The sequence below is a fragment of the Ornithorhynchus anatinus genome, unplaced genomic scaffold, assembly GCF_004115215.2.
Source record: "Ornithorhynchus anatinus isolate Pmale09 unplaced genomic scaffold, mOrnAna1.pri.v4 scaffold_93_arrow_ctg1, whole genome shotgun sequence".
Taxonomy (NCBI): domain Eukaryota; kingdom Metazoa; phylum Chordata; class Mammalia; order Monotremata; family Ornithorhynchidae; genus Ornithorhynchus; species Ornithorhynchus anatinus.
Window position 1 is genome coordinate 1,420,021 of NW_024396943.1, and position 15,897 is coordinate 1,435,917.

The 15,897-nt window shown below is 53.9% G+C and overlaps 1 protein-coding gene across 6 annotated transcripts in view; it reads left to right on the forward strand.

The window, feature by feature from the left end:
• CDH16 (cadherin 16) overlaps window positions 1-15,615 on the forward strand; it is a 53,537-nt gene extending 37,922 nt beyond the window's left edge. For 5 of the 6 annotated variants that reach the window (XM_029057398.1, XM_029057403.1, XM_029057400.1 and 2 more), the window contains 5 exons: window positions 1,744-1,874; window positions 4,560-4,799; window positions 5,734-5,841; window positions 14,575-14,691; window positions 14,890-15,615. In XM_029057398.1, coding sequence (XP_028913231.1) covers window positions 1,744-1,874; window positions 4,560-4,799; window positions 5,734-5,841; window positions 14,575-14,691; window positions 14,890-14,987 — 694 coding nt within the window. In that variant the 3' untranslated portion in view covers window positions 14,988-15,615. The remainder of the gene's footprint in view (window positions 1-1,743; window positions 1,875-4,559; window positions 4,800-5,733; window positions 5,842-14,574; window positions 14,692-14,889) is intronic. The other variant, XM_029057402.1, reaches the window with a different exon arrangement.
• The last annotated feature ends 282 nt before the right edge of the window (window positions 15,616-15,897 follow it).

Below are 15,897 nucleotides of genomic sequence, written 5' to 3' on the forward strand. Positions count from 1 at the left end.
ACCTCATCTGTAAAATAAGGATCAAGACTGTGAGCCCCACGTGGGACAACCTGATTACCTTGTATTTACCCCAGTGCTTAGAACAGTGCTTGGCACATAGTAAGTGCTTAACAAATGCCATCATCATCATCTTCATTCTCTGGCCAGCCTGGTTAGGCAAACTGTCTCACTCCATCCCCAGGCTTGGCTCTGTGTCAGCCTGCCCCACTCCATCCCCAGGCTGGTCCCGGTCAAGTAGCCTCTCTCTCTTCATCCCCAGGCTTGGCCCTGGTGGCCTGCCCACTCCGTTTCCAGGCCGGGCCGGTCAGGCAGCCTGTCCTACTTCATCCCCAGGTTTAGCTCTGGCAGCCTGACTGGCTCGGTCCCCAGGCCCTGTCCCCAGGCCAGCCCGGTCAAGCAGTCTGTCCTGCTCCACTCCCAGGCTTGGCTCTGTGGCAGCCTGTCCGACTCTGTCCCCAGACTTGGCTTCTGTGGCAGTCCGCCCCACTCTGTCTCCAGCCTGACCTGGTCAAGGAGTCTACCCTTCTCTGTCACCAGTCTTGGCTCTGTAACAGCTTGCCCTACTCCGGCCCCAGGCCGGCCCTGTAAAAGCTGCCTGTCCTGCTCCCTCCCCAGGTTCAGATCTTTGGAGTCCTGGCCTGTTCCCTCCCTAGGCATGGCTCTGCGGTGACCTGCTTCACTCCGTCCCCAGGCCAGCCCAGTCAAGCTGACTGTCCCGCTCCATCCCCAGGCCCGGCACTGTGGTGGCTGCAGTGGGGACACCGATGCTGGTCCTAGCAGGCTTTACCCTTCCCAGTTCCAGGCCCAGAGTTGGTTGGTCAGGGCTGTCTTTTGGGTGAACATCAAGTTTGCGAGCCCTAACAGACCTTGTCACCGAGATTCACCACACTGCTGTCTTGGCCACACCGTGGCAGGAATCCAAAAGTTGCTTTACTGGATGACTGGGTGCCATACCAGCTCCCCAGTCAGAGGGGGCATTTGTGGAAATGCCCCAGTGGGAAATGGGATGTTTCATCTCAGCCCCTCAGGAGGCAGGGGATTCTGGGTCTCCTCATATTGTCTGAAGGCTCTTAGCTTAGGGCAGTTCCCCCACCCCCACCCCTCTTCTTTCTCTCCCCTCTCTCCCATCCCCTGTCCCTCCCCCTCTCTCCCTCCCCCTCTCCTCCCCACTCTCTCCTGTCCCCTCTCCCTTCCCCGTCTCTTGTTCCCCCTTCTAGTTCTCCAGGTCCCCATCCCTAGCCACCTCAACCTTCATTCTGGGCCTTCAGGCTGGACATGGAGCTGAATTCCTCCCTAAACCAGATCCCAGAAATTCTTCCAGGTCCCCTTCTTAGAAGCCCATGCCCCATCCAAATGCTGGATTATTTTCTTACTCATTTGAAAATTTCAAACTCATTTTTTCCCTGGGTAGAACTCGGTCCAGTTTCTGTCAGGTCTGTCTCTGACTCCCAGTCCCATCCCAGTCTTCTGGATCCCAGTCAACTTGACAGTGTGTTGACTCAGGATCCCCAGGGCCCACTCCCTCTGTCTGGAGCCCCCCATAGTCCCCACTCCAGGAGGCCCTGGCCCTGAGACCATGCTATCAAAGTGCCCACCGTTCTGCCCTCTTTGGCATCCCTACAGCCCCTTCCTGTCAACTGGCCTGCCAGCTTCCTGCCCCAGGTAGCGAGGAAGGGAGGGAAGGTGAAGGAAGGAAAAGAGAGAGGGAGGGAGGGTCCCAGCCCATGACTGTTCTCTTCCCAGGTTTTCACTGAGGAACAATTCCAAGAAGTGGCTGTCCATCGATGAGTATTCCGGAGCCATCCGAACAGAACAGGAGCTGGACCCGAGGCTGGGGCGAGAGCACACAGTGGTGGTCGAGGCCCAGAAGAGGGGTAAGAGGACCAGTGTTGACAGGTGTATGGCCAGAGGCAGCCAGTCTCCAGCCTGCCCTGCCCACCCACTGGCACCTGGGCGGGATGAGGGGTGAGGCCCGAAAGGGTTGTGGCAGAAAGAGAAGGAGGGAACAGAGAGAGAGGGAGAGAAGGAAAGAGGGAGAGGGGAGAAAGATGAGGTGAGGGGGGAGGGGATGCTCTTAGCTCTCATCCTCCACCTCTAAGGCTCCGCCCTGCGGTGGCTCTGGCCAGGTGTCAGAGCAGAACATTAAAATCGTGACTGTCTCACCTATTGCGGGCCATCTGGTCACCTGACCTCTCCAGCTTGCTGTGGGGCTGGGCAGAGGAAAGAGGGGATATGATCAGGCTATAACAGGGAGTCGCCGCCCTCGTTGCGAATCTGTCCCCTGCAGTTTCAAGGTTCACCTGAAATCCTTCCCCCCAGGCCACCTCCAGGTCTCCTCCAGAAGGCCCCCATCTCATCCAGAGTCCCTCTTCTATACCCCTACATGTATGTGTGTATGCCCCCACCCCCCCGACCCCAACAAGCACACACCCTCACCCCAGCCATCGAGCCCTCTTTGTAGTGGAGCAGAAAGGGCAATGGCAGCATGGGAGACCTGTGCCCTGGACCTCGCCTCGCAGCCTGGGCTGCAGAGCACAGTGCTTCTCTTACCACCTGCCCTTGAACTGCTGCCTCCGCTACCACCGTCCCAGCTTCTTCTCACCAGGCCCTTCAGGGTTCCCACCATCTCTCCCCACAGTCTGCCGCACTGGCTCTGAAAGCCCCAGAGGCCCCCAGTCCCAGATGCCATCACTGGGGTAGAAGATGGAAGCAGGTGGCTCTGGCTGCAGTGGGGAGAGCGGCAAAGAGGCTCTCCCAGTCATCGAGGCGTGAAGTGGGGCGGGCTCAGATCGGGGCCGTGGCTAGAGGAGTGGGAGTGGAGGGCAAGGGAGGATCTGGGGAGGTGGAGGAGGAAGCAGATGGAATGGGAAGGATGATCACTTGTCCCGCCATCGACTCCTGGCCCATGTCCTACCACTAACCTGGCTGGAATGCCCTCCCTCCTCACATCCACCAAACTGACTCTCTTCCCCTCTTCAAAGCACTACTGAGAGCTCACCTCCTCCAGGAGGCCTTCCCAGCCTGAGCCCCCTTTTCCCTCTGCCCCCTCTCCCCTCCCCATTGCCCCTACTCCCTCACTCTGCTCTGCCCCCGTCCCCTCCCCACAGCACTTGAGTATATTTGTATATATTATTTATTAATATATTTTATTAATGATGTGCATATATCTATGATTCTATTTATGTATTTTGATGGTTTTGATGCCTGACTACTTGTTTTGTTTTGCTGTCTGTCTCCCCCTTTTAATAATAATAATAATAATAATAATGGTGGTATTTGTTAAGCGCTTACTATGTGCAAAGCACTGTTCTAAGCGCTGGGGGTACACAAGGTCATCAGGTTGTCCCACATGGGGCTCACAGTTTTAATCCCCATTTTACAGATGAGGTAACTGAGGCACAGAGAAGTTGTGACTTGCCCAAAATCACACAGCTGGCAAGCGGCAGAGCCAGTATTAGAACTCATGACCGCTGACTCCCAAGCCCGGGCTCTTTACACTGAGCCACGCTGCTTTTAGACTGTGAGCCCATTGTTGGGCAGGGATTGTCTCTATCTGTTGCCGAATTGTACATTCCAAAGGTTTAGTACAGTGCTCTGCACACAGTAAGGGCTCAATAAATATGATTGAATGAATGAAGGTACCAGCGGGAGCAGGCAGAGGATGGCCGGGCGGGCCGAGGGAGGAGCTCTGAGAGAGGTTCCCCCTGTCAGACCAGTCAGCCCAATGCGGAGAGGGGGTTTTTCTCCCATCCCGGGCAAGGTAACTGAGCTACTGCTTCCTACTGCCGAGGTCACGGACACACATACACATGGACTCACACATGCACACAAGTGTGTATGCACACGTGCATATGCCCACACAAACATTCACACACACACTTTCCACTTGCAAAGATTCATTCACCCAGTCTGTCTAGATCTGCCCCTCTTGGCCCTGCCCCTTGCCCCCTACCCCTATTCTGAATCATCATCTCCACCCCCGGGGCTGCTGGCTAAGGCAGGAGGCTGTGGGGAGAGAGAGGCAGCAAGAAGCTTCGTGGAAAACCCCCAGGGCCTAGGTTTGGGGCCCGATAGATGACTGGGTGTGGGCCCTGGGGTCCTGCCTGCTGAGGGAGGGATGCCTTCCAGCCCCTGGTCGCAGCTCCCCCAGATTCAGGGGACCCTACCCCCCTGCCCCAACCATCTCCTCCATTCTTTCCACCCTCATCCTCCCCTGCCCAGACCCCGGCCCTTCCCCTGCCCTGGCCTGGGCTCCTGCTCCAGGTTCTGTGCCTGCCTCCCGAAAGAACTCACTCATCTATGGGCTCCCCGGGCTCGAGTAATACCCCTCTCCTCTCTGCCCCCAGCTTAGCTCTGTGGGAGTGACTCAGAAACCAAGGGCCTGGAGACCAGCCCTCACCTCCACCTCCACCCCCACCCACCCTCCCAGGTGGGTTCTGAGGCCCTGGCGTGGCTGCACGGTTGTGAATGCCACTGGGCTGTTTCCCCAGAAAACAGTGCTCTGCACATAGTAAGCACTCAGTAAATGCCACTGATTGATTGCCTGGCTTCCCTTCCAGGAAACTCGGGCTTGGCCGCCACCACCAACGTGGTGATCCGCATTCTGGGGGGCCGGCCCGCGGCTCTGGTCCTGGGGAGATCCTCTCCCCCCCAGCACCTCTGCACCCCACAGCAGAAGCAGCAGGCGGTCCTCATTTCTGTGCAGGAGCAGGGCCCTCTGGGCAGGGCAGGCCCATTCCACTTTGCGTTGGCAGAGGATGTGACCCTGCGCAGAAACTGGAGGATCAGGGTCCACAACGGTGGGTCTGGAGCCCCATCCCCGCTTCCTTCTGCTCTCCCCCACCTCTGGGCCCTCTTCATTCTCCACCTCCCTCCCCCTCTGCCCTCCACCTACCCTACCCACACATCTGCCCACAAGCTGGCCCAGGTGAGTAACCGTGGCCTGACTGTCCTGGATTTATTTATTTTTTAATGGTATTTGTTAAGCATTTACTATGTGTCAAGCACTGTTTTAAGGGCTGGGATAGATACAAGCTAATCAGGTTGGACACAGTTCATGTCCCACAGGGGGCTCACAGTCTTAACCCCCATTTTACAGATGAGGTAACTGAGGCATAGAGAAGTGAAGTGACTTGCCCAAGGTCACACAACAGACAAGCAACAGAGCTGGGGTTAGAACCCCAGCTGTGTGACCGTGGGCAAGTCACTTAACTTCTCTGTGCCTCAGTTACCTCATCTGTAAAATGGGGATTAAGACTGTGAGCCCCACCTGGGACAACCTGATTCCCCTGTGTCTACCCCAGTGCTTAGAACAGTGCTCTGCACATAGTAAGCGCTTAACAAATACCAACATTAACCCAGATTCTTCTGACTCCCAGGCCCATGCTCTAACCATTAGGACATGCTGCTTGTTGTAGGCCTTCAAATTCCCCTCCACCCTCAGGATCCGGAGACTTTAGTCCAGTGGGTAGAGTTCAGGCTGGGTATCCACTGAAATCTTCCTGCTTTGACACAGCCAGGGAGCACAGCAGGGGTTGGGGGAGCAGAGAAGCTAGGATGATGCTGGGACCCATGGGCGGAGCCTCCGGAAGAGTTGAGTTTGGAGAGCCTTCCAGGTCTTTAGTGACAACCCTCCCCACTGTTTTTCTCCTCCTCCTCTTCCTCCATCAACCAAGCTTGTTATGTACTGGCTGCTTGCCTTTCCTATCTGACTATCTATCCCTCCATGTCCAGGTACCCATGCCTCCCTCTCCATGGGCATCAGCTGGCTGGAGCCGGGGACACACCAGGTCCCCATTTTCCTGACGGATTCAGCTGAGACTTGGCCCATGGACGTCCCAGGTAAGGTGACAGACAGCCATGGTCCCTGGGTAGGTGGTTGCTGAAGAAGGGAGGGGGGAGGGTGGCAAGCATGAGCCGGGACAGGGTGCTGGGGGCGGTGGGGGACCGGCACTGCAGTCCCTCCCCCGCTTCTTGGCCGTTAGGCAAGGGACAGGAAGCCCATCTGGCTTTATCCCCTCTGCAGCCATAGAGCCCCCTGGCCAGGGTCAGTGTGACTCCAGCTGGCACTTCCACATCATCCACACCAGAGCACCCGGCCTTATTGTTTGGCTGGGACCACGTCCATTTCACCTCCGCCTGCAGTCTGTAATGGCGGCTCCGCCTGCTTCTTGTTAGGGGAACAGAGACTCCCAGCCAGACTGCCGGTTCTCATTTGGGGGGCTCGAGCCCCTGGGCTCTCACATCCATCTCTACCCGGTACTAAGAGTAGGGCTGAGGATGAGGCAGGAGGGTAGAGGAGGAGGAGGAAAGAGAGCAGGGATCAATCAATGATATTGAGCGCTTACTGTGTGCAGTGCAATACGATACAACAGAGAGTGCAGAGAAGCAGCGTGACCTAGTGGAAAGAGCATGGGCCTGGGAGTCAGAGGACCTGGGTTCTAATGCTGCCTCTGCCAATTGCTTGTGACCTTGTGCAAGTCACTTCACTTCTCTGGGCCTCAGTCCTCCCTTCTAGGTAGATTATAAGCCACACGTGGGACAGGAACTGTGTCCAACCTAATTCACTTGTATCTACCCCAGCATTTAGAACAGTGCTTGACACATAGTAAGTGCTTAACAAATCCCATTTTAAAAAAAAGAATTGGTAGATGAAATCCCTGCCCCGGAGGAGCTTCCAGTCTAGAAGACCGCCTGGGGATCCATTCAGGGAGCCACTCAGAGATTCACCCAGGAATCTGAGCACCCCTGGCCTAGCAGGAGCAGCCTCCCGGCCACCCCCCGCTGCCCTAACCCCAGACCACAGAGAGGATCTTTAGCTAATAAACATGAGTGATGGCCTCAGAGCTGGCTGGCTCCTTCCCGGCTCTGCTCCTGGGCTGGGATCTGGGCCCGTTGGGTAAAGATACATATTTCTTTGCTGGCTTCCCGAGCCACTCAGTGTACGAAGGAGTTTAAGTGTTCAGTGCAAACAGCCATTTGTTTGGTCGCTCGCGAGTTTAGCTCTGGTGGGGATCTGAGGGTGGAGGGAGTAGATCCAGCTGGGTCCTGCGGCTGCAACACAGCTTGGGGAGAGAAGGGGAGCAAAGGCGAGGGAGTGGGCCTCGGGGGCGGAAGATGTGAGGGCGGGTGGGGGGGGGCAGGGAAGATGTGAAAGGGGGGAGGGAGGGGGAGCCCAGCCCTGTTTATGTAGCCAAGAGGACGGGAATGTTCTTTTTCCTCCAACTGGACCCAAGTTGTTTGGAAGCTGAGGCAGCCACTGGGGGTCCTGCCCCTTTTGAGCAAAACAGATGCCAGCCTGCCAGTTCTAGCTCTCTCTGGGCTGCTAGGTCCGGCTGGCCTCAGGCCTGCCACTTGTCATGGAGGCCCTGGCTGCTGGTTCAGTGTGAGGAGGGTTAATGATGAAGCTCATTCCTTAGACAAGATTCCACTGAACTTGGTTCCCCACCCCCAGTCTCCAGCCTGGATGGATACCAGCTGGTTGGTTTGGGTTTTCGATTCCATGGCAGGAGGGCAGGGGTGGAGCGATGGGACCAAACTGACTCCTGCCGGGGACCCAGGCTCAGAGACCCAGCCCTGTCCCCGGCTGGTCCTCTGGCTACCTGTCTAAAAGGTCCTTCTTTTGGTGGGGGAGGGAAGTCTGGACATCGCCACAAGAAGGGCAGGGACACCACCCACCCCACCCCTGCCACCAAAGGCCAAGCTCTGCCTTGTGCAGACTGGGGCCTGTGTGCACCCAGGGCCCGGTGGGCAGCTCCTCTCCCCACAGTGTATTATTGTTATTAGGAGCAGGGGAAGGGGTGGATGAGGTCCCATGACATCCCCTGGGGGACGATGGGCTGACGGGTTTTGGACTCTTCAGAGATGTAGCCCGAGAAAGAGGGGACAGGGCTGAAGCGTGCAGGACCACCAAGGGGGTGGACAGGGCGAACATGGATTTGAAGTTCCCCAAAGCTTACAATCATAGGATGAGGGGCAATCCCTGGAGCTCACTACTTCAAAAGGTCCGAGCCCAAGGAAACATTTCTCCACTCAGTTGGTGGTAAACTTAGGGAGTTGGTTCCCAGCTGAAGCCAGGGGTCAGAAGAATATCAATAATAGCAGTAGTGGTATTTACTGAGCACCTACAGAGTGCCACAAGAGGTACTAAATACTTGGTAGGTGCAATAATAATAATAATAATAGTAATAATAATGATATATGTTAAGCACTTACTCTGTGTCAAGCACTGTTCTAAGTACTGGGGTAGATACAAGCTAATCAAGTGGGACACAGTCCCTGTCTCACATGGGGTTCACAGTCTTAATCCTCATATTACAGATAAGGTAACTGAGGCACAGAGAAGTTAAGTAACTTGCCCAAGATCACACAGCAGACATGTAATAATAATGGTGGTATTTGTTAAGTGCTTACTATGTGCAAAGCACTGTTCTAAGCACTGGGGGGAATACAAGGTGATCAGGTTGTCCCACGTGGGGCTCACAGTTTTTAATCACCATTTTACAGATGAGGTAACTGAGGCACAGAGAAGTTAAGTGACTTGCCCAAAGTCACACAGCTGGCAAGCGGCAGAGCCGGGATTCAAACCCATGACCTCTGACTCCCAAGCCCGGACTCTTTCCACTGAGCTACTCTGCTGGGATTAGAATCCAGGTCCTTCTGACTCCCAGGCCCATGCACTATCCACTAGACAACACTACTTCTCTAAGAAAAGTTATCAGAGGAAGGTTTTGGCCCTTTGACCTCAGGGTTATTAATTAATTAATGTTGGTATTTGTTAAGCGCATATTATGTGCAGAGCACTGTTCCAAGCGCTGGGGTAGATACAGGGTAATCAGGATGTCCCAGGTGGGGCTTACAGTCTTAATCCCCATTTTACAGATGAGGTAACTGAGGCACCGAGAAGTGAAGTGACTTGCCCACAGTCACACAGCTGACAAGTGTAAGCCCGTCAAACGGCAGAGACTGTCTCTATCTGCTGCCGACTTGTTCATTCCAAGCACTTAGTACAGTGCTCTGCACATAGTAAACGCTCAATAAATACTACTGAATGAATGAAAAGTGGCAGAGTTGGGATTCGAACCCATGACCTCTGACTCCCAACCCCGGGCTCTTTCCCTACGGGTCCAGCATGCACATGATGCATTCCTTTCCCACAAGAGCTTTCACTCTACCTGGGGATGATGTACGAATTTACATTTCCAAACATATGCGAATCCTAAGGAGACCATAAATAAATACATAAATGCAAGAGGCGTTGATGAGATTTGGAGTGCTGATAATTAGGTGGGAAAGGCTTATTGGAGAAGGTGGGATTTTAGTAGGGCTTGGAGGGTGGGGAGGGCTGAGATTGAAAACAGATTTTGGGGACGAAGAGAGTTCCAGACCCTGGGGACAACATGAGCAAGGGGTCAGATCTGAGCAGGACGAGAATGGCGTAGGGCCAGGAGGTGGGCTTGGGAGCAGGAAAGGGTGTGAGCAGGGGTGAGGAGAGCTGATGGCAAAGGTGGAGAGAGCTGGGGGACAGCCTCGAAGCCAATAAACCAATAATCAGTAGATTAAGGAAAGATCTGTATAGCTTCATGGATGACTGGACTCATGGCCTAGTTGGAAATAACATGGGCCTGGGAGTCGGAGGACATGAGCTCTAATCCCTGCTCTGCCACTTGCTTGCTGTGTGATCTTGAGCAAGTCATTTAACTTCTCTAGGCTTCAGTTCCCTCATCTGTAAAACAGCAATTCTATTTTTGTTCTCCCTCCCACTTAGGCTGTGAGCCCCGTGTGTGACGGGGATTGTGTCTGATCTGATGAGCTTATATCCACCCCAAAACTTAGTACAATACTTGGTAAAGAGTAAGTACTATAGAGAAGGAGTGTGGCCTAGTGGAAAGAGAGCAGGCCTGGGAGTCAGAGAACCTGGGTTCTAACTCCAGCTCTGCCAGTTGTCAGCTAGGTGATCTTGGGCAAATCACTTCACTTCTCTGTGCCTCAGTTGCTTCATCTGCAAAATGTATGCCCCATGTGGAACCTGATTATCTTGTATCTAACCTAACAGTACGACGCTTGAAATATAGTAAGCACTTAAATACCACAGTTATTCTTATTATAAACCATTATTATTATTGTTATCCTAGAGAGAAGAGTCAGGGGTTTGGGGGTTTTTGAATGGCATTTGTTAAGCATTTATTATATGCCAGCCACCATTTTAAAGGCTGGGGTAGTTACAAGCTAATCAGGTTGGATACAGTCCATGTCTCACATGGGGCTCACAGTCTTAATGCCCATTTTACAGATGAGGTAACTGAGATACATAGAAGTTAAGTGACTTGCCCAAGGTCTCACAGCAGACAAGTGGCAGAGCCAGAATTAGAACCCAGGTCCTTCTGACTCCCAGGCCCATGGATGGTTCATCCTGGGTCACTTTGGAGGAATCAAGAGATGGAGAAGGGAGAATCAGGGGTGCTGGACTGTTTGTGCTGGGTCATTGTGGGTACAGTTAGGGGTGTTGGATGGTCTGTGCTGAGTCACTTGGAAAGGAGAGTCAAGAATGGAGAGAGAAGAGTCAGAGGGTGTTAGATGGTCCATCCCTAACCATGAGAGTGGGTGTCCCAGAGGGCAACCAGCACCCAGTTTCTCCAAGAGTCTTGGTTCTTCCATTGGAAAGAGAGTCTTGGGCTGAAGAGACTTTCTCTTTGTGACTCATAAGGTTGGGAAAGATTTCCTCATTTAAGGCAACGTTCTCACCAACATCCATAAAACTATCTTAGCCTGAAGATGAATTGGGGGTGGAGGTCCCCAACTTTTCATGATGAGTGTGGGGCAAATAGGGGGCAGGGCTTGGGGACTGGGAGGAGGCAGGTTTCAAAGAGCTCATTCAGAGGCCCGAAAGCCACCATCTTGGGTTGTTTTAGCACCAATGGGAAACTTGCAGGTCTGGTCAGAGCCCTGGGACCAGCGAGGCTGGGAGTCTTCTTGCTGCCCTCACTGGCCCATGCTCCTGTAATCACTGGAAGCAATATTCTCAGTCCACGCTCCTGGAACAAGGAATGGGAGTATCCAACATTCATTTCTCCCCAGCCTCCTCCTCATCCTTCCTCTGGTAGCATTCCCTGTACATGAGGAGGAGCAGGGCGACCAATCAGCTGCAGAGAGCAGCTGAGAAGCAGCGTGGCTCAGTGGAAAGAGCATGGGCTTTGGAGTCAGGGCTCATGAGTTCGAATCCCAGCTCTGCCACTTGTCGGCTGTGTGACTGTGGGCAAGTCACTTAACTTCTCTGTGCCTCAGTTCCCTCATCTGTAAAATGGGGATTAAGACTGTGAGCCCCATGTGGGACAACCTGATTCCCCTATGTCTACCCCAGCGCTTAGAACAGTGCTCGGCACATAGTAAGCGCTTAACAAATACCAACATTATTATTATTATTATTAGAGAGAGCAGGTTCAAGGGAGTTCTTGGACGGGGTGGAGCCACACTCAGAGCCCAAAGCCTTTGAACCATCCCCTGCCCTGGTGCCAGACTGCCCTCCTGGAGGGACACCAGGTGTGTCAGGGGCCAAGCGGGCTCCCTTGCCCTGCGCTCTGCCTCGGCACCCTGAAGTCGAATTCCTGCCAGCGCTGGGGGCAGCAGCCAAGTTGAATGGCCGGGATGGTGCCTCCTGCCCATGCTGATTCTCAACCCAGTGGGCTCCGAGGTGCTCTGTTCCCCGCAACCCAGCCCCCTCCCTGAGCAGGGAGGCACCGGGCAGCTGTCCCCTAACCAGAGCTGTGCCTGAGCCAGAACCGTGCCCGGGCACGCTGGATACCTAGCTAGAGCTGTGCCTGAGCCAGAGCCATGCCCAAGCATGCTGGAGATGGAGGGTTGTTTGTCACTGACATCATTTCCTATTTTTAAATCCCTCTCAGAACTTCCTCCAATTTCCCTCCTGGTTTCCCTGTGGGGACATGTTTTGGGGGGAGGGAAGGGGGAGCTGAAGGGGAGGGGTGAGAGTGAGGGCTTGGACATCTAAACTGGGCTGTGGGCCTGGCTGTGGGCCTACCTAGAGAGCACTAGGAGAATAAGGGGAAGGCCACAGGTCTGGATCAAATCAGAGCTTTTCCCTGGGGGTTGGCATGACCGCCGTTTCTGGCCACAGTCCAAGTCTTCATCCAAGGAGCTGCTGGGGCTGGCTGGGATCCGGCTGGTTGGCCTGATGGACGGACGGATAGTATGGAATGGCTGAGTGGGACCGGAGTGGGACTCCAAAGGGCCATCCCGGCTCTTCTTCCCTCCCCACTCTGAGCTCTGAAAAGAAATGGGAATGGTGGGGGCTACAAGGAATCCAGCCCAAGTTGCGGCATGGATTGCCATGATCCCCTGTGGCCTGGCCCTTCCCGGCAGCCCGGATAACCAGGCTGGCTCAGTATTTTCCCCTTGGGCCGGGTTTCCCCTGCTGGGTCCAAGCCCCTCCCGCCAGCCCCCCAGCCGCTGATGTCACCACCTCGGACTGTGCTGGCCTGGGTATTTTAGGCTCTGGCAGCAAAATGAGGCAGGAGCTATTTTGGAGCTGAAAAGTCAGCTCTCTCCCTCTGCCTCTGCCTCCTGCTGTCCCAAGATCCCAGTGGTGCTGGGACTGTCGAACCCCAATCCCCAGCCCATGGGGTGTCCCTTTGCTAGGGTTAGCTGTGGGCAATGGGAGTAGAGACTCCAAGGAGAGGCCTCCATCTCCCACTTCCAGAAGGGCCGGATCACTCCTTTCGGCTCTCCCGCTGGGCCAGTAAATAATCCCAACAGCCACCTCCCCCAGTGGTGCTTCATTAGGTGTCTACAATGTGCCAAGCACTGTGCAAAGCATGGAGTAGCTCTAGGATAGGAAGAGTAAGCATAATCCCTGGCCTACAAGAAGCTCACAGTTGAAGAGGGACAGAGGGAGGTGGGGGGCAGGGGAGAGGGAGGGAAGAAGAGCAAGGATCTTCTCTGCATTGTCTGGTGGGATGGAGGGAGGCCCAGAGAGGTTCAGTGACTTGCTCAAGGTCACACGAATGGCGTGGTCGAGAAGCATGGTTTAGTGGAAAGAGCCAGGGCCTGGGAGTCAGAGGACTTGGGTTCTAATCCAGGGTCCGCCATTTCAGTCAATCAATCAATCCGATTTATTGAATGCTTACTCTGTGCAGAGCACTGTACTAAGCACTTGGGAGAATACAATATAATAACAGACACACTCCCTGCCCATAACGAGCTCACAGTCTAGAGGGGGAGACAGACACTAATATAAATAAATTATGGATATGTACATAAGTGCTGTGGGGTTGTGGGGGAGGGTGAATAAAGGGAGCAAGTCAGGGCGAAGCAGAAGGGAGTGGGAGAAAAGGAAAAGAGGGCTCAGTCAGGGGAGGCCTCTTGGAGGAGATGTGCTTTCAATAAGGCTTTGAAGGAGGGAGAGTAATTCCCTGTCAGTTATGAAGAGGAAGGGCGTTCTAGGCCAGACACAGGATGTGGGCAAAAGACCGGGGGCGAGATGGATGACATTGAGGTACATTGAGTAGGTTGGCATTAGAGAAGTGAAGTGTAAGGGCTAGCTTGTAATAGGAGAGCAGCGAGATGAGGTAGTAGGGGGCAAGGTGATTCAGTGCTTTGAAGCCAATGGTGGGGAGTTTTTGTTTGATGCGGCCATGGATGGGCAGTCACTGGATTTTCTTGAGGAGTAGGGAAACAAATCTTGAATGTTTTTGTAGAAAAATGATCCGGGCAGCAGAGTGAGGTATGGACTGGAGTGTGGAGAGACAGGAAGTTGGGAGGTCAGCAAGGAGGCTGATACAGTAATCAAGGCAGGATAGGATAAGTGATTGTACTAATATGATAGTTTGAAGACAGAGGAGAGGACAGATTTTATCAGTGGTGTAGAGGTTGAACCAACAGAATTTAGTGATAGATTGAATATAGGGCTTGAATGAGAGAGGAGTCAAGGATAATGCCAAAGTAATGGGCTTGTGAGACAGGAAAGATGGTGGTGCTATCTACAGTGATGGGAAAGTCAGGGGACGGACAGACCTTGGGCAAATCACTGAACTTCTGTGGGCCTGGTTACCTCATCTGTAAAATGGGGATTCAGACTGTTAAGCCCTTGTGGGACATGGGCTGTGTCCAACCTGATTATCTTCTATCTACCCCAGTGCTTAGTACAGTGCCTGGCACATGGTAAGTGCTTAACAAATAACATTAAAAAACAAGCAGACCAGAGGAGAGCAAGGATTAGAACTCAGGTCTGCTGACCCTGAGTCCCATGCTCTTTCCACCCAATCATGTGGCTAGCTCAATCAATCAATCAATCAACCAATGATATTTATTGAGTGCTTTACTGTGCACAGAGCACTGGACTAAAGTGCTTGGGAGAGTCCAATACAACAGAGTTGTTGGACGTAATCAGTGCCCACAAGGAGCACCTGGTGGGTCACTGGGATTCACTGGAATTAGATGTCCTCTCTCCTCCCCCTTTCCCCTAGTGACCTCTAGCCCTGAGACCAAATGAAGCCCGGGCCTCCTCAAAGGCCTTGGAAACAGCATTTCCTTTTCTTCGAGTCTCTCTCTTTTTGATTTCAGTTACTGTCTGCCTGTGTAACTCTGAAAACCGCTGCATGGTAAAGGTCGGCAAGATGAGAGGGATGCCCACAGTGCTGTCGGCTGTGGGAATCATGGTGGGCACCCTGGCCGCAATAGGTAACTGAAAAGCCAGCCGTCTGCCATGGCTGCTGGACTGGATGGGCTGGGTCCAGGGTGGATGTGTGCACATGGTGGGGGGTGGCTTTGGGCCACGACGACTGAAGTCCATTTCGTGTGCCCAGCCCACGGTTCCAAGGCAGACAGACTCTTCCTGTCCACTAACTGAAACGCCTCTTTTTTCCTGGGCTTGCTTAGGTTTCTTCTTGATCTTGATCTTCAGTCACCTGGCCTTGAAGAAGAAGAAGGAGGAAGTTGGGCCTTCTGACACCCTACCCTTGCAGTCTACTGCCTGATGGGCCCCAAGACCCAGGGGCTGATGGGACAGACACTGGAGAAGGGTCTCAGAGCCATTGTTCCTTGAAATGGGAGCTGCCAAATGGACAGGGACCTCCGTGGCATAGTCAGTTCTTCCTTTGATCATGGGGCACAGAGCTAGTCGGGGTGGGGTGATGCGGGGTTTAGCCATGAGACTGCCTGGATCGGCGGGGGCTGGACTGGAGTTCCGACTTCTGGGAAGATTTGAGAGGATCCAATGTGCCCCTTTGGTCGGGGGTAGCGTTTGAGGGGAAGAAACAGAAGTAATCATGGCAATGGCCTCTTGGTCAGGTCTCTCACTGGGAGACTTTGTTTTCTGTCTCACCAAGTCTCCCACGAGCCAATTGATCCTGACAGCAGCCGCCGGGTTGGAACCGAAATGTCTCACCATGACATACCAACTCTCGGGCTCAGTAATCGGGCCGCCCCTCAGCCCTTCGGTCTCTGCCCGTGTCCTCTGCCTCGGTTGGTTGATTGTGCCTCCTGGAATTGCTCTCTAGTGCCTCGGTTTTGGGTTAGAGTTCACTGCATCTCCTTTTTGGTCCAGCTTGTAGGCAGGTTACTGCCACTCTGGCTGCTGAATAAAGACAGTGGGGAAACACTTGAGTTTTGTTTCTAAAATGAGATAACTTCCACTGCTCCTCTCAGAGAAGCTTCTAGGTGGTTGGGACTGCCTGTCTGTCCCAGGGGTCTCATCTCTCTCTTTACCCCAGGGACAGCATTTACACCAGGCCATCAGGCCTCAAAGGCAGTGAGCGTGCAGACGGCTCTGCTGCTCCCTCCAAATGAAGATGCGAGAGCTGGCAGCCACCTAACCACCCACTGCCCCCTTGAGAGGCTCCTGGAGCAAACCCAGCCAAGGGGCCCTGGCCACTTGGCTGATGTCTG